The sequence below is a fragment of the Culex quinquefasciatus genome, chromosome 3 (assembly GCF_015732765.1).
Source record: "Culex quinquefasciatus strain JHB chromosome 3, VPISU_Cqui_1.0_pri_paternal, whole genome shotgun sequence".
Lineage (NCBI taxonomy): Eukaryota > Metazoa > Arthropoda > Insecta > Diptera > Culicidae > Culex > Culex quinquefasciatus.
The window spans coordinates 56,384,568-56,403,857 of record NC_051863.1 but is presented as its reverse complement, the minus strand read 5'-3'; the positions used below and the strand labels follow the sequence as shown (position 1 = coordinate 56,403,857).

The 19,290-nt window shown below is 38.3% G+C and overlaps 1 protein-coding gene across 1 annotated transcript in view; it reads left to right on the top strand.

Annotated features, from left to right (window-relative positions):
* The first annotated feature begins 4,393 nt into the window (after positions 1-4,393).
* Positions 4,394-19,290, top strand: part of LOC6039738 (fatty acyl-CoA reductase wat) — a 28,268-nt gene continuing 13,371 nt past the window's right edge. The window contains exons 1-2 of the mRNA XM_001849237.2: positions 4,394-4,912; positions 5,013-5,103. Coding sequence (XP_001849289.1) covers positions 4,818-4,912; positions 5,013-5,103 — 186 coding nt within the window. The 5' untranslated portion in view covers positions 4,394-4,817. The remainder of the gene's footprint in view (positions 4,913-5,012; positions 5,104-19,290) is intronic.

The window sequence follows — 19,290 nt, the reverse complement described above, 5'->3', positions numbered from 1 at the left end:
TAATCGAGTACTTTTTTTGCTAACCGATGCTAAACATGAAACTAAGATCACTTGAAAGATTGGATCATAATCTAACATTGCTGAAATTTCCAGCCTGCGATTTTTTGCGTTTTCGGAGATATGCCATTTTGAACATTTACGTTTTATCAAAATTTGATGCAATCTACATATGCGCCCGTTTATTTCACTTGCTTTGCTACCTACTTCGTGGACATCGTCGCTTCAAAAATCAATACCTGGTTTCAAGAAGTTCGAAATGACTTTATTGGAATTTTCTGTTGCCTACATTTAAAATTGAGTACCTTAGGCAAAATAAGGTATTCGTACCGAAGTTTCTCAAGCGAAACTGGAGAAGTATTCAGCAAAATGTTGACTTAGCATGATGAATTTCTGCGATCAATCCATGAAACTGATCCACATTTTAGTTCTATGTTGGTTAGTACAAAACATCATAAAAAGTACCTTTAACATATCCTGAAGCTGCCACAAACTCTATAATCGAATGAATTTTAAGAATGTGGTTTGTATTTTATCGTTTTACTTCATAATTAATATTTTGAATAAAATATTTTTTTCTGTTATTTGATTTAACAATTAAAATTTTCGCAATTTATGCCCGTAAGGGTGGGGGTCTCATGTTATATGGCATGGACTCACAAAAGAAACACACAGCAGTAAATAATAAATATTTGACTTAAAATGAATTTATTACGCTTAGCAAAATTTTGTTGGAGGGAAGGAGGAGAGGGGGGGGGGGGGTAAAAGAAAGAGGAGGGAGGGGTTGTGTCCATAAAGTGGGGATGTATTAGCTTATCCATAATTTAATAATATAAACTTGCAATACAATATATATGCAATTCTGTTGCACTTGCAAATGTATGAAAAGACTATTTATTATAAACAATCAACTATTGAAAAACATGAAAAGTCATAAAAATCGACGTATATCATTTCAATATCATACAATTACCCAAATTTGTATGAAAAAAACATTTAAAAAGCAAAAAAATAATTTGGCCGCCTGTTTGTATGGAGATGGCCCATAGTGGGATGTACCGACCTTCAAGATTGACTTTTAAAAATAAACTGGGGTAATTCTCTACCAACTCACACAAAATCGGGAAAAGTTGCCCCGACCCCTCTTCGATTTGCGTGAAACTTTGTCCTAACGGGTAACTTTTGTCCCTGATCACGAATCCGAGGTCCGTTTTTTGATATCTCTTGACGGAGGGGCGGTACGACCCCTTCCATTTTTGAACATGCGAAAAAGAGGTGTTTTTAAATAATTTGCAGCCTTAAACGGTGATGAGACAGAAATTTGGTGTCAAAGGGATTTTTATGTAAAATAAGACGCCCGATTTGATGGCGTACTCAGAATTTCGAAAAACCGTATTTTTCATCGAAAAAACACTAAAAAAGTTTTAAAAATTCTCCCATTTTCCGTTACTTGACTGTAAAAAATTATGGAACATGTCATTTTATGGGAAATTTAATGTACTTTTCAAATCTACATTGACCCAGAAGGGTCATTTTTTCATTTAGAACATTTTTTTTCATTTTTTTCTCACTTTGCAGGGTTATTTTTTAGAGTGTAACAATGTTCTACAAAGTTGTAGAACAGACAATTACAAAAAAATTGATGTATAGACAGAAGGGGTTTGCTTATAAACATCGCGAGTTATCGCGATTTTACGAAAAAAAAGTTTTGAAAAAGTTACTTTTTGCTTTTCTTTTTGTTTCGTCGTCCGTGTCTGTCGCGGGTGACCATGAACGGCCATGTTCGATGACGACCAACTTTTTCAAAACTTTTTTCCATAAAATCGCGATAACTCGTGATGTTTATAAGTAAACCCTTTATGTCTAACGTCATGATTCGAATTCCCGGACGCTTCGAAACCCGGACACTTCAACTTGTTTTATCAATTATTTGGATATAAGTTCGTATTATGAATGTCAACACTGTGTTATTTGATGAATTCTAACATCAACTTCCATTTAAAGTTTGTTGAACGCTGTGGTTAATGCCAAAACAATAAAATAAAATAAAATTATAAGTTTATCAAAAATACGAAACATTTCAACGGAAATATTTCATAGGCGTCCGAAGCACCGGGAAGACAAAGCAGAAATTTATTTTTTTGATTTCCTTAAATCTAGCAAATTTTTATAAAAACTATCGATTGTTTTAATGTTAACAGCTTATTTGAGACCTAAAGAATGCCATTCACTAACATTTCAGTCTAAATTTGTGCATTTCATAAGCAAAATCGAGTGTCCGGAATTCGAAGCAAAAGTGTCCAGATTTCGAATCAGCTTTTACAGTGTCCGGGATTCGAAGCACAACAAGTCATTTTAATTTTCAAATTCTGATGAAAAATAGTTAAAAAAAAGACATATTTTGCATGCATTCTTTAAAACTGACTGTTTATACTAAATACTGATGATATTTCTACATTTCCAACTTATTTCATGATTTTTTGCCAGCTATAACAAAAATAATATGGTACTAAGTGTCCGGATTTCAAATCATGACGTTATATATCAAAATTTTTGTAATTGTCTGTTCTACAACTTTGTAGAATATTGTTACACTCTAAAAAATACCTTTTGTGATGTACCCTGGTTACTGTTCATACTACAAATTACTCGTATCCATTGGATCGGAAGACGAGGGGTTATTTTGCAGACATAACGAAACTATTGGCACTACGCCCCCCGGGGCATGGCCTTCCTCTAACGTGGGATTTCTGCTCCAGCGCCTCTGACGAGACAGGAGAAACCGGGACCGACGTTTTACTTCACCATCCGATAGAAGCTCAGTGGATAAGGCGGGAATCGAACCCGCGTCTCATAGCATCATCGGGATCGGCATCCGAAGCCGCTACCCCTGCGCCACGAGACCCACCATTTTGCAGACATGGTTTATCTCAATTCGGCGCGATACAGTCGATGAACTATATAACCTTCTTGGGATGGGTGTGGTGCCATACATCGTACGGCGTAAGAAAGTGCGATCCAAAGAACCGCAGCCTTCGAGACACAAGTGCTCCGCAGAAGCTGAGTAAATGTGCCGAGCTTTCCAGCTCAGTTAAACAAAAACGACAGAGGTTGTTAGGCCACCTGCCGTTTTAGTGCAGGTGATATCTGGCAGGACAATGTCCTGTTAGAAGCCCTGCGAGTATTCGTAGTTCTCTACGGTTTAAGCCAAGGAGTTTCTTGGCAATTGAAGGACTTGGAGTGATAAAAGTTTTAGCTTGTCTCAATCCACGCATCTCGCCCCAGATTGAAGCGATTTGCGATTGTCCCCAATTAGTTATTTCTTGCTTCATGGCACTTATTGAGATTCCAAAGCCTGTATCTCTTCAGCATGTGGGTAAAAAATAAGCTTTGTTCTAGAAAATTGTGCAAAATTGACTCAAACTCATTGTAGAAAACGAAGAAAAAAATTAAAAAATGCTGCAAAAACCTCCACGAGATCTTTTTTCTTCGTTTGGATATGTATAGAAAACATTTGAAATTCATTAAAAAATGTTTTGTTTACATAAATTCTTCGATAATCTGATCAACTACGAAACCCTTACGCATTTGGCGTTAAATTTATCGTCATACTATTTTTACAATCAATTGTTCTAAAAAGTGCGTTTAGAAAGACTAGATCCCTACATTTTTACGGTCACTGGAATCAGCCTCATGCTTAACTAATTGGTTTGGTTTTTCGTACATGGCCTGCTTTAATATAGTTGTGGATGACTCACTGCATTTGAACTTTTTTTCAAATGTTTTGTAAAGAAAAGTTTAATGTTTTTGTAAACATGCACTTTTTGTAAACAACATTTTTCAAACGCTTGGCTTGGTTCGAAGACTTCGTCTGATTAAATATCCTTATAAGCCAAACATAGTTGAATGTTAGAGCTTTCAATTCATGCTAAATGTTCATAGATTTGTGAGAAATTGACAGGGTTATGTTCGATACAAAAAAAGGGGATCAAGCCTCCCCACTCTCCCTTACACTTTGTTTTAAACAAGAAGTTCTAATTGTTATTTACTGCGTATGTTTTAAAATTGAATCACTATTATTTCAAAATAACTAATTATTCTTTACAACGTTTTTTTGACTTCAAAGGAGGAGTCAGAAGCTCTAGAATTATTCTGCATTGTATCGATGCTCGTGTTCTTTATAGTAAAATGTTAACATTTTTATTGTACTTTAAAATTTAAAGGGAAGGAAATAAAAACACGTTTCATGTAATGAACCAGCCTATTCCCGATCGAATCTCCACACTTACAAAACGTACAATTTTTCCAGCACCACTGACTAACTGACTCCGCGATCCGCCACTAAACACGATCATCCATAGCTTTGGCCACCTGCAGGCTGCTGTGTGGAAGCCCACGAGCTCCCAAGTCACGCCGGCCCAGCTCAGTATCTATCTGTATCGCACCACCGACAGTCGTCGTACACACCTGTCTGCTTCATTCTCCGCCGAGATCATCGCCGTCGTGGAGTTTTTCCTGCAGGCGCGAGCGCGCGCCCGAATAAAGCACCTCTCGTATCGTGGCCAAGCTTTTACTCGTCGCTGAACCGTTGACGGTGCCAGAAGTGATTTCAACGCGCGAATTTCGTCGTCGTCGCGTGTGCTGTGTGCTGCGTAGTCAGAAACCTCCAACGAGAGATCTGACGAAACTGGGGCTAGAATTTTAAGGCCGATCAGAACGTGGACGAACCTCAACCGAGACGGATCTCACTCTTCCTGCGGAGTCCTGCTAGTTTTTTTAGACTTTGGCTTGCTGGAGAGTCCTCGTGACGTGACGTGATCATGTCGAACATAAGTGATTTCTACCGCGACAAGGTCGTGTTCGTGACCGGGGGAACCGGGTTCATAGGGAAGATCGTGGTGGAAAAGTTGCTACGGTAAGCGAGGGAGAAGGAGGGCGGTGAATGATTGTGGAGTTTGGAAAATATTCGCGTGAATGCTCATTTGGAACGTTTCTTCTCCTCGTTTCTTCGACAGAACAAGTGAAGTCAAGCAAGTCATACTGTTGGTGCGCGAGAAGAAGAACACACTGCCAGAGCAGAGGATCAAGGATATATGCGCGTGTCCTGTGAGTATGCGTTGGCCAAGTGGTTACCCAAAAAAGCGATCATGGACTGTTTGATTGGAGCTGATTAGTGTTAATCACCTGAAACGAAATGATTAATGATGGTTCAAATTGTGTCAAAGGGCCTACCTGAAATTTAAAAAATGACCCCAAATCACCTAGCCTTTGGCGAACAGCAATGAACAGCAAGTGTGTGGTGTTACACAACCAGAATCTGTCTCAAACGACAAGTTTTCCTCCAAGTACTGGATCTTACCGTACGCCCCGTCAAGTCGTTCACTAAGCTCCATAATTGAGCGACCTGTTGGCGTAAACGACGTGGCGCGCATGAAGGCTTGCTACGCTATGAATACTTAAAACACCTTCCATAGCCAATGCTACGCGTTAGGACTTGGACTGAAGTTGTGGAAAAACGGCAAATGTGTCAAAAGTGAGCATTTTACTTAAACGATTTCCTGACATGTGAGTGCAAATTGGTTTGGTGCAAAAGAACGTTGCTTCTGCAATAATTACGGAAATAATTAGAAGAAAAAAAAACAGTTTCTGAAGCAGATATAAGCAGGAACGATCTCCTAATAGTCGAATTATCGTTAAAAGAAAAAAGAAATACAAAATGTTTACAGAAAGTCAATTTCTCTAAAGCCTTATTTATGGAAAAATACCTGCATTTTTTGAGCATTAGAGAAATACGATCAGCCGGGACCCCTGGTGAAGGGGTAAGCGTGATTGCCTCTCACCCAGTCGGCCTGGGTTCGATCCCAGACGGTCCCGGTGGCATTTTTCGAGAGGAGATTTGTCTGATCAGGCCTTCCGTTGGACGGGGAAGTAAGTGTTGGCCCCTAGAGGGTTAGGTCGTTAGCTCAGTCCAGGTGTCGGAGTCGTCTCCCTGGGTACTGCCTCGGTGGAGTCGCTGGTAGGCAGTTGGACTCACAATCCAAAGGTTGTCAGTTCGAATCCCGGGGTGGATGAAAGCTAAGGTGTAAAAAGAGGTTTGTAATTGCATCAACAATCAAGCCTTCGGACACCTAGTTTCGAGTAGGAATCTTGAAATCGAGAACGCCAAGGCCTGTTGTAGAGCGAATAATTTGATTTTGAAATTTGATTTGATTTTTCGAAATACGAGCAAAACATTTTTCGTCGAGGCATCAGTTTTGAAGGGGTCGGCAAAACCGCCCTTTTTTTTTTTTTTTTTGATCCGCTCATCAAAATGATCGGCTCTTTTGAACGGCACTTTCGCTCATTTTTAAATTTTGATTAAAAGGCTTTTTTAAAGGTTAGCATGGTGTGATTTTTATGCTTTTTATTAAATTGTTATAAATCATTTGTAAAAAAATAGATATCGTCATCTGGGGTGAATCTGGTGAATGGGTGAACTTCAGTCTGAATAGGGACAGCAGTTTTTACAGCACTTGAAAGCTTGAAATTTGGAAAACGATGCATTATTTTAGATGTTCTGTGTCTGTTCTATCCTAATAAAAAAATATCCAAATATTGTACAGTAACAAGACTAAAACTGCTGTCCCAATTCACCACATGTGTCCCGTTTCGCCACAGATGACGGTACTAAAAATGAGAACATTCGCTTGCAAATCATAAGTCTTGGCGGTCTCTTTGCTAAGATTTCTTTTTTCTATTTTGTCCAAGATCTTGGATTTAAAAGTTCTAAATCACTTCAAGCTCAACAATCAAAAATAAGACACCGAAAAAAAAAACATTTTCGTGATTCGATTACCCGAAGTGAAATTTCGCCAAGGCCTTCGGGTTATCGAGTCTGGACTGTACTAAAATTTGTATTCGGGTAATATTTAAATGTATCTTAACGATCAGCTCAATTTTCATTTTGTTAAAAAAATCAGTAATTTTAAAGAAAACTAGAAAACTGAAAACACGGGTTGGAAATTTTTAATTGGTGTTCAAATATATAGTTTCAGCTCTCAAAATGTTGGGAAATAGTTCCTCTTTAGCTTGCCGTTTTTTCCTAAAGTTCACCAATGGACAATTTTGATAAATTTGGCATTAATTTATTAGCATTGAAAAATATGAAATATCATTTTTAATCCTCAAAAACAAATTTTGTTCTACAATTTGTTGGAAACTCAATAAATCATATCTTTAAACTTAATAATAAACTCAAATATAAAAGTCTTCCATCTTGGAACGGTTCTTTCAAAAGACTTGAGTTTAAAAAAGAACCGCGTCTCTTTTCTTATGAACCATGGTTCATTCGCTCTTTTTGAGAACCGGCTCTTTGGGCGGCTTACTCTTTTTTACCCACCTCTAAGCTGCCATTCTACGCATAATTGTCCCATGTTCAAAAAAGTGCAACTGAGAAAAAGACTATTCAAATTTTTCGACCGTTTTTTGTGTTTCTACGCATAATTGCCCCGCGGGTCCCTATTCACCCCATAAATTCCTAATCATCCCAGTTAGTAGTTTATCACTCTTATTTGTAATCCTCTTGCTACACAACAGGTAAACAACACACGATACTTCGTAAAACTGATAATTTTGTGATAGAAAATACTTGGTGGGACAATTATGCATAGAAGTACAAAGATTCACGCAGAAAAATGTTTTGTGGAATCAGCCTGTACGAGGTTTGAATCAACAAAATTTTTGTTGAATATAATCAACGCAGATTTTGCGTTGAAACAAACCTTGATTTTCTCAATTCCACAAAAGTCTTTTGTTGTTTCAAAAAAGCTGCTTTGACGTTTAGCGTTGATTCAACAAAAATAATGATTTTCAAATCAACAAAACGTTTTGTTGATTCAAATATGCCTTATTTTTCTGCGTGTTGGACAAACAGACTTGGTGTTGTTTTCACTGAGTTTACGAACAAAGTACTAGATTTTATGTGTTTTTCGAAAAGTAAACGTCAAACTTAACCTAAAAGTGACAAAAGGTCTGAATCGACAAAAAATGACATGGGACAATTATGCGTAGAACGGCAAATGTCGATGCAAATGTTTTTGTCCCTCGGCTATGGCAGGGGGTCGAGGGGGGGGGGGTCAAAAATAAAAAAATAAATATTAAGCCTTAGTCTCAACATTTAAATGCAAAACGTGTTTTAAAATGTATTTAACACTAGTTCTGATGTGCTGCAATCATTAGTTTTCAAAAGATGTATAATTTAACGAAAAAAAATTTGAGCTAATAAAAATCGAAAATTTAAAACAAAATTGAATTGATTTCAGCTTTATTTTCCATTTAAACTTTAAGGTGAAGCCGTAGATCATTTTTGCAGATAATTGATCATCACTCTAAAATATTCTGTACAAAATTCAATTTAACGAATTTCTGCACCAAAATGAATCAGCATGTGCCGGTTGTTGCCTTCTTGAAGCCACTGAAGGAATTTTTGATCTAAATCAAATGAGTCTCAAAATTTATATAATTTTGTGGAACAATCATTGACGTCCTAGTTGACAATCATTGATTAATGACGATTTCCATAACTTCGCATGGAATGGGATAATCATTACCAAAAAGAATCAGCATGTGTATAGCACTATTCTAAACCACTTATAGAAGGAATTTTGTCAAAATATTCAAAGCGACGCAAAACTTATAACATTGAACGAAAAATCATGGCAATGATGGAAGTCTTCACGTTTAAAGTGTTTTGAACAAAAACAGTTTCTGCCCCCTGATTTTCGGGCAATGTGACAAAAAATTTTAAATTAAATTGACAGCCCAATTTTTTTTTTAATGTGTTTTTTTTACCTATAATCTGATTTTCCAAAGGACGAAAAATTCAATAATAAGTCTTTTTTAATCATTGTCTGGATAAAAAAATTCAAAATATATTTATGTTTAAAAAAAATTAGAAAATGTCACAACTGTTTCATTTAGTAACATTAGTAATTGAACAATTAGTTGCTTAGATATTTGCATTTGAATGTTGGGTAGCTGACCTAAATTTTCTTATTTGTTTTTCTTTGTTTCTTGGGAGACATTTTTTGATATTTTCAGAAAACGACGAATTTTAAAAAGTTGATATTCTGTGATTTTTTTTTATTTAGTTATTCTGAATAGTCTTCCTCAAAACCTACAACTTTGTTGGAAACACCAAATAAATCAGAAAATTTCATCAAAACATACTGGTTTCTACATACAATTTTTTATGACAAGCCGTAAAAATTGTTGGAGACTTGTACAAAATGTCCTATTTGGTCATAGGGAAGGCCCAAAAAACATTTCCGGAATTCGAGGGGCTTGCTCATTCATTCATTTATGTTGTTCACATCCAAAAAGCTTATTTTTATTGGTAGGGGAAGGTGGGGCAAGACGACCATATGGGGCATGAAGAACAATCGCTCGTACGGCCGTAATTTTTACAATTTGTAAAAACGTAGAGTATGAGGAATTATTGCTAGCAATGCAATTAGCTGATTCTACTACCACATAACTTCCAAAACGACGTAAACGCCACGGGGCATAAGTTTCAATGAAGTTTTTTTTTCGAAACCTTTGTTTATAAGCTATTTTACCTAGATCAGTAGTGTCCCTACCAATGACATGCACCTATTATAAAGTATGATTTAACTTTTGGTTATTTTTGTTGAGAGCTTTTAAAAAATCTTGTTCAGGTGGGGCAAGTGTACCATATGGATTTTTAATATGGAAAAAAATACGAATGGCTGCAACAACATTGGGAAATAATTTTTTTAACGTTTTTAGTGGGTTATAACGAGCATTTCCTTAGCTTGTTACACTTGCCCCACTTTCCCCTACAATGGTACGACCACAAAGAGTTAAAATAGATTTTTAATCAATTTTGAAAAAATTACTTCACTTGACAGCTCGTCCTAAGGGAGGAGTTTTTCTATCATTCAAATGACAAAAGGCTTTCGAACTTTATTTCCGAAATTTTATAAATTGACTATGTCCGATGCATCTAAGATTTGGGAACACTGTAATTAAATGTATTGAATATATCGGATTTATAGAACTTTTTACGGTAACATGCTGTACATTTTTATTTTTTTGTACTTTTTTGGATGCAAATGGTGAAATTGAGTATGATGAAAATCTTTTCTTGGCTTTCTTAGAAACAATCTACAAATCAAATTATATAGTCAATTTTAAACAATATTCGCATAGTTTCCACAAAACACTCATGGGAGATTAATTAAGTTATACCAAAGTTTATCCAAGCAGTATTTCAAACAAAAAAAAATAAAATCGTGATAAACCATAGTACTTTGAATGTAAAAGTTTCCAAATCGTGCACAAAGTTCAAGGTTTTCTGGAAAATTGATTGATGTAAATGTTCGAAGTTGCTGTATCCTTTCGGAACCTTAGTCAAGAGCGAGGTGCAACTGATCCACAGAGACAGACGAGAGATATCTGCGCGATGCAAAAAAGAGGATCAAGTCCGTTTTTTGTATCACAAATGATATCGTCAATTTTATGATATCTTCAAGAAGCTTTGAAAGTCCTAAAGATGACATCAGCACATATTATTAAACGATATTTTGTTAGCCTGTTGGTCGAGAAATATGCAGAAACAGCACAACAAAGTCAGTCAACCGTGTCTGACAACTTAAGCGCGCTGATGCTTCGCAACGAGCCGTTACGATCGGCCTGCAAAGTTTCCCCCCCAAAATAAAGTCGAACCTCTGCCTATTTCGGGGCTTTCCACCACTGTTACGCTTTTCTGCATTTTCAATCTCGAACTTCGTAACAGTTTGTAGGTTGTTCTCTCATCCAAAAAGCCTAAGTTAACCTTACGGCCTCCACATTACACGTTAAACGGACAGAAACGGGTGAAAGTTCGTCTGCTGGTCGTAATCACTGGTGCAGAATGATTACGAATGAAGGTTTTTTTAAGTGCTTTAATTGGTTAAAAACTGTCAAGTTGTGTGATTTTCTAAAACCATTCAATTTTCTACAATGAATCAAATCTACGTGCAGAAAAAGGTCATTTTTCCCCGCAGGTTAAAACTAGTTCCGAACCTCCAGGCCTTGAGTTTTAAATATATGCAACATCCATCGTTTTACTGGCTTGCGCGAAAAGTCATTGGAGTTTAGACTGCGCTAGAAACCGGTTAGAATGTTTCGCAGCTAAAGGCACATAATACGGACATGAATAAATGCTGAAAAAAGAGACAATCTCGTTACTGTGAAAGACTCACGTGAATGATAATTAGCCTGCAAATATTGCTGCTGAGCGCTGAATTTAAGATTGATTAGTATTCGGGTTAAACATCAGCAAATTTCTACCTTATTATAATGCGTATCACGTTTAAGTTCTGGTGATTTTCTGAGTTGCGTACGCTCATTAGTCACCTGAGGTAAGTCCGGTTGAAGCTTCTCCATCATAATGGGATTCTCCGACTCCTCAGGAAAAGTAACTAGTTGGAAAAAGACCTATCAATAAATTAGGTGATGCAAAAAGGTTTGCATCGCATACGCCTTAAATTCACACAAGTCATGATGAAACTATCTGCTCTCGATGGCGATCGAAAAGCTTCAGAGTGAACGCATCGAGGGCTTTAAAAGCTGCAATATAGACCGGAAAATTGGATCTCTTTTGACCATCGAGATCGGAGCACGTTGTGGGAACTTGTTGCAACTACGATCTTTCGAAAAGCTATTACGTTTGGTCGTGTTGTGATACCCAATTAATTGAGTTTTCGATGAATTTGCACTTAATGCAAGTGACTTCTTAGTTAAAGTTATTGCATTTAAAAAAATCATAAAGTGACTACCTTGAATGTTTAACATGTTAGTCAAAAACGTGCACAGATAAAATGATGGTACTCCACAGAAAAAAATGATGGTAACAGATTTTGTGTCAAAAAAAATTTTTAATTTTACCCCAGAAAATGATGAATTTTCATCGTTTTTGATGAATATTCATCAGGTTCACATTTTTACACATGTTTTATGTAATATTACTAAAAAAAGAGGTAATATTCAACCTACCAAATTTTTAACATTCCAAAATTCAACTTTTTTTGTGTATTCGTCAGGAAATGGTGAAAGATTTTGTGTCAAAAAAGTGTAATATTATATCAGAAAATGATGAATTTTCATCAGTTGCTGGTGAAAATTCATCAGGCTCATATTTTTACACATTTTATGTAATATTACTCAAAAAAGAGGTAATATTCAATCTACCAAATTTTCAACATTCCAAAATTCAACTTTTTTTTGCTGTGTGGCCAGTTCTGTTTACAATAGGATTTTCAACAAAGTTAGACGATTCTCGGTCCGAAATTGCAAAACAAACAAAGAATTAGACACGAATTCTCCTTGTTGATTTTCAATAAAGTAACTTCAACACAGACAAAAAAGTTGAATTTTTGAAGGTTGAAAATTTGGTAGGTTGAATATTACCTCTTTTTAAGTAATATTACATAAGAAATGTGTAAAATATTCATCAAAAACTGATGAATATTCACCATTTCTTGATGTAATATGATACATTTTTTTCGACACAAAATCTGTGGCCATTTCCTGATGAATATTACCATCATTTTTTTCTGTGTACTGAAACGAGCACAGTAAATAAATACATGGTAATATTACATCTGGGAATGACGACAGATTTGTTGTCAGAAAAAAGTTGAATTCTACTTATGGTAATGTTGAAATTTACCTCTGGCATGAGCAGGAAAAAACAAAAGCTACATCGGCGTAAATCATCAATTTTCCAAAGCGATGAGTTTGCCGTGCGGGTGGGGGCGCCGGTTTTGTAAGCTGAATATGAGTTTGGTATTATTTTGGGATGAAACTTTTTTTTCTTGCGCATGCCAGAGGTAAATTTCAGCATTACAAGTTTGAGATTAATAAGGGTATTAGATTTTTATGAAATACCAGTTGCATAGATATAAAACATGATTTATACCCAAAATTGAACTACAAATTACTGTTGCAAGCTTCAGAAGAGATACTTTTCAACGTTTTACAAATATTTTACTTTTGTTCGACTAGTTTGGAAGTTTCTGTTGGTTTTTTTTATTAAATACTATTTAATTTTAGTTTAAACAAAAAAAAAGTTTATGACGACAGTTCACCATTCAGAGATAAACACACGAATTTTACTCCTTCTTTTAAATGCATTTTCAACAAAAAAAACATTTAGTTTTTTTTTCTTTATTTTTTACTCATGACTTCGAAGTTTGCAACAGTAATTTGTAGTACATTTTTGATTTTAAATCATTTTTTATATTGATGTTCCTGAATCATATTTGATTAAGGAAATTTCATAATTCTTCATAAAAATCCAATAATAACCTTAACAATCTCAAATCTGCAAAAAACGGTTGTATCAGCTAAATCAGAGCAGACACGTAATACTTGTACACAACAATTATGTTATTATCTTATAATTCATGTTAAAAACTTGTTTTATTTCGGTTTTCTGTTTTAAATTTCTGAATAAATCAAACATATTCAAAAACTCAGTTAAAACATTATTTTCAAAATGTTTAGCGATTTGAAACTTTCTACAAAGTTGTTTCTTGTCTTATTTTGCACATTTTGATGAATAAATGTCACATAAAACACATAATTTGACCATCTTCCAGAACTGTATTTTAAAAGTTTGCAATAAATAATAAAGGAATTCAGAACAAAAAACTTACAAAATAGATATCTCAGAAATTTCTCGATGAATCATTTCGCTCTAGAAGCGTTGAAAAGCTGAGAAAGTTTTCTATAAGACACATTTGAAAGTATGATGACTATTTTTTCCTGAAAAGTTTGTTCTAGAAAACACGCCGTGTAGTATCATGCTCTTGCTTTAAAAAATGTGTGTATGAGAGCATGGAGATCATAGTTTCAACTTGAACCAATATACTATTGAGTGGCATTTTTCGGAATAATCAATGTTTAAATTAAGTCCTAAAATTGAGTTGTAGTGTTTTGTTCTAAAAAGTGATGGACTTTCACTTTTACACGGTTTGCACTCATACTATCAAATCAATTGTATGGTGGTACGTGTGAGCGCCTAGTCAAACTCAAAAAAGACCCCGATGATCTGACAGCAATAAGTGTAGTTCAAACCTTCGAACACTCTACCCTAATCCGGGTTGTTTGACCCACTCGAATGCCTGTCGGAAGCCATTCTGTCGCACGTCACATGCATTGTTGTGTTCAAGCTAATAGTAGCGACACGTTAGAAGACTCGTCAGTAATTCAAACCCCGAGAAGCAGCAGTCAATACGCTGCCAATCCTTTGTCGACGCTCTGCTGTGGCCACTTGGTATGCTGTCACCCGGTGGTAGCGGCCGGCTGCCGACGGATCAGACCAGACGTGACTCGGTATGCATACGAAACGGACCGGTAGGTCGGCCGATCGCGGATGGAACCTGCTCAACGATTCTCGTCACATTGGACTTTGCTGAAGACGCATACTTCTTTACGGGTGCGGGAGCGCGGGCAAAATTCCGAAAACGGTATGCTGCTCCCATATCTGCCTCAGACGGATCGGAGTTCCACACCTGACTGTGGCTATACCTTAAGGCGGCTTAAAGTGATCCCTCGACTTCGTTTGCTCCGAGCTACCATTGAAAATCAATTACGACTTCGTGAAACCGCGAACCTTAAAACTGACATTGCCCCATAAATACGCGCCTATCTGTATCATAGGTCAGCGGCACTGGCTTATATTAGTCATAACTGCTGAGAGGAAAATTTCCCATTACACGCGGTGACGGTGGCTTAGCTAAGGGACTTTATTCAGTTGCGTAGTGATCGCTCACCTGAGGCAGCGAGGCAATGATTGTATCTCTCGTTAATCACTTTTTGTTGTTCGGCTTGTCGACGAGTTACACAACATTCAATGGTACAGATATTTACTCTACCCCCCCGAGGGTTCCAGTCTAGAATCTTGTTATTTTGTTCTAGTTTTTAATGCAATAAAATTGATCAGTAGATCTTGGTATGAATAACAGTGAAATAACTGTAGCATTATTTTTTTTCCGTGTCGGCAGCATAGATTTGCACACAAGAAAATCGCACAAACCCGAAAAAGCACGTACCAGCCCGATTCCGACGTTACGACTTTACACCGCGCCACACTCGATCGTGATACAATCACGGGACGCATACCGATTTGCATTTCTGGCTCCAAACCTGGCGGCTACAACAACCTTTGCCGTACCCTTACCGGTTGAGCAGAATGCAAACAGCTGACCACCTCATATCCAGTAGAGTAGCTTTTCCTATACAAAGATCTCCGGCAATGTGATATCCGCATATATGCGCTTCAAGTAGCACGTCGCAGAATTTCGAATTTGAATCGAGCAGACCAGACCGGACCAGTGAGTGGCTTTGGCAAAATTGGAAGTTTTATTGCTTGACGCGGACTCCAAAACAGGTTTCCCTTACAATTTTAGCGACCAAATTCAGGCGACAAAGCCTGCGCGCGATGACGACGACCCTGGGTGAGTTCGTCTTCAGAGTCGTCCCCTTATCGGCACGTCGCCCAGAGTGCAATGATGTCTCTGATTCGCGATTTGATATTCACAAATTTTTCCCTCTGGCCTTTGTTGTGACTTTGTTTAAACGGCATTTCGAGATCGATAGTTTTCCTGGCAAAGATCATTCGCGAGTTTGAGGTCAGCCGGAGTCAGTCACCTCGCCGGGAGGTGGATCAGTCCCAAAAACGGCTCTAGGCTAATTGAGTTTGACGTAAAACACTCACCAGCGAGGTAAAGGTTGCGATTCCACCCGGCTGATATGAAACGGGTCATGTATGCGGGGAAGTGTGATGTATTTTTTATGTTCTCTATCGATTTAATTGAGCTCGTACAAATTTCAGATTGATCAAACCTTTTTTGTGATGAACCTCTGCCAAGAAATGTGACAATCCCTTGTATCCGCCCCTAATCAAGATATTTACAACAGGTGGTAAAGGATGTTCCAATGCATCTTCTTATACTGAGGTGTCCAGCCCTCGGCCCGCTGACCTGATCAGGCAAGGAACGTGAAAATTGCTCAACCACTTTTATACTGACATTTTTGGATTTCCTTTTGAGTTTTTAACTAAACTGAAATATCAATATTTAAACACCAAAGTTAAAGAACGAGAGGATAGTCCTCACGAAAAGAAACGTGAGGAAAGTGCTATTTTGCGAGAGTATAGTCCTCTCGCGTGTTCATTCGTTCATTGGAACAGTTCATCCTATTGAGCTGCTTATATATCCCAAGTAGCACTCATAACTTGTCGACTGTTGAATAATAGTTAGACAGCTGTTTTGGATCAACATACGAGAAAAAATGTCAACGTTAGTTACATATCAGTTTGTTTCACTACTTGTATAACTGACTTATGTAACTCATGAGATGTGTGCTATACAAGTGTTAAAACACAGTCAAATTCACTCTTTTCTAACTTTTACACACAACATAGGCAATATGCACTCGCTCCTAACTCCATCGAATTTGCTGATTTTCACTATTAAAACAATTTATTTTGGAACACTTTTGATAGAAACTTACTTGCTCACTTCCTATTGAGCTATTTATCACTTTATTTTACTTGAAAACACTTTTTATGAGCTGTAATTGAACGTCAAAGTGCTGATATGCCAAGATACTGTTTCATCTGCAATGTTTTACTCGAAAACAGTTTGTTGAATAAAAACAATATTGCACTGTTTGTTTCACTGCTTATCTAACATTGTCATGTGACGGCATCTTCTAAAAAATGGGCGTGGCCAACCATTCTATAAATAACCTTAGGTTTTTTCGCTTTGTTACACAAATGTTATCGGAGAATAGATTATATAACTGATGCTCAACATACATATTCAACTTGACATTGCGTGTTGTTAGGTGGTGTAAATTTGTACATGAGGAATTTAGAGTTTCAAAAATGTCCATGTATTCAAGATTACAATAGATTTAATTGTTGACCGAACACATCGCTGGTAAAAGCTACAAAAATTATCAGCTTATGGAGTTCATGATAGAGAAAACAACAAATTGAAATGACACCGATTTTCAATGTTGCTCCGTGGTACGGTAATCGAAATGACAGTTGAAACGGTTTGTTATAACAAAGTTATATATTGGAGTTATAAAAACTGATTTGAAACAAACTTATATAACTTCAATTCCAATGACAGCCTTCGTTGGAATTAAGTTCTTTAGCTAACAAAACAGACAGCAGCCTTCTTATTGACGCTTGGGCCAGCTTGTTTACTATGAAGCCCCGTGGAGAGATGTGGAAGCGCGCCTGGACCTGCCGTGGAGATAACAACAAATCGTCGAAGTCATCGGATCGAATCTTGGGACAGAGGAAGTTCATCAAAAAAGGAAAATCTAAAAGTTCTCCATGCAGGGATTTTCACACTAATCACATGCACTCCATGATTGTTTCTTTTTTAAAAAATTAAATTTCGAATTATTTTAAATGAATCTTGCAGAAACAAGCGTACTTTTTTAATTAGCTTCGTCGTTGACTACAATTCTAATAAGAAACGTTTGTTTACTTGTAAGTTAGTCGCCGGTTAGATAGCTGTTTTCAATCTAACTTTCCTTTCCAGTGTGCGCTTTGATTTGACAGCACAGCCGTAAACCACGCCCCTTTTTTTCGTTGAATCTCTTGTTAGATGGCACAGTGTTGTCAAATACAATTGTACAACTAACTCTGATAACTTGGATCTTTTTCTGGCAAGTTATACAACAGAAAAAAGTGCGCTTTTTCCAGTTCACAGGAGTTGTAGAACAAGTTGTGACAACAAGGCGGATTGGTTATACAACCAGTTAGGAAATACGTTTATCTGACAAAGTGTGTTGCTTGGGATGGACAAATGACCGCCGCTTAGTCACCGGACCATGGTGGCCCATACGGCAAGGGCACGGTTCAATATGCCGAAGGTCTGTCTCCAGATGCGTTGCCATCTAACTCGGTCCTGGGCTGCTTCTCTCCAATTCCGCTGCGGAACTCCCACACTTTCCAGATCTTCCTCCACTTGGTTCAACCACCTTGCTCGTTGCGCCCCCCTCCGCCGCGTTCCAACCGGCTCCGAATTGAACACCAACTTCACCGGATTGATAGTCTGGTTCGGTTGGCGCGCATCCAGCGCGTCCGGCATTCTCGCGACGTGTCCGGCCCACCTGATCCGGCCAGCCTTGGCGACCTTCCGAATACTTGGCTTGCCGTAGAGTTGCGCTAGCTCGTGGTTCATCCTTCTCCTCCATACAGTGTTCTCACGCACGCCGCCAAAGATCGTCCTAAGCACTCGCCGTTCGAAAACTTCAAGCGCTTGCAAGTCCTCCTCGAGCATCGTCCACGTCTCGTGCCCGTAGAGAACGACCGGTCTTATCAGCGTTTCGTACATGGTGCACTTTGTACGCCGGGAAAGATGACCAGACCGTAGGGTCTTGTGGAGTCCGTAGTAGGCACGACTACCGGTGATGATGCGCCTCCGAATTTCTCTGCTGCAGTTGTTGTCCGACGTTACCAATGATCCGAGGTACACAAACTCCTCCACGACCTCGAACTCGTCGCCGTCGATCGTCACGCTCGGTCCTATGCGAGCCCTAAGGGACTCGGTTCCTCCTGCCAGCAGATACTTCGTCTTCGCAACATTCACCTTCAATCCAACCTTATCCGCTTCCCGCTTCAATTCGGTGTACCGCTTAGCCACCTCCTCGAACGTCCTGCCGACAATGTCCATGTCGTCGGCATAGCAGATGAACTGGCTGGACCGGTTGATAATCGTGCCCCGCATGTTGAAGCCCGCTCGCCTCATGACACCTTCAAGCCCAATGTTGAAACAGAGGCCGGAGATACCGTCGCCTTGTCGCAGTCCCTTGCGCGATTCGATCGGGTCGGACATCGCTCCCGAAATCTTCACGCTGCACCGTGCACCATCCATCGTTGATTTCACCAGTCTGATCAGCTTCCCGGGAAAGCCGTTCTCGTACATGATCTTCCATAGCTCATCGCGATCGACCGAGTCGTACGCGGCTTTGAAATCGATGAATAGGTGGTGCGTCGGGATCTGGTACTCGCGACACTTTTGGAGGATTTGGCGTAGCAAAAAGATTTGGTCCGTCGTCGATTTCCCCTCCACAAAACCGGCTTGGTACGTCCCAACGAAATCCTTTGCTCGCTCCGACAGACGACAGAAGATGATCTGCGACAGCACTTTGTAGGCCGCGTTGAGAATAGTGATGGCTCGATAGACATTCCAACTTGTCCCCCTTCTTGTAGATCGGGCA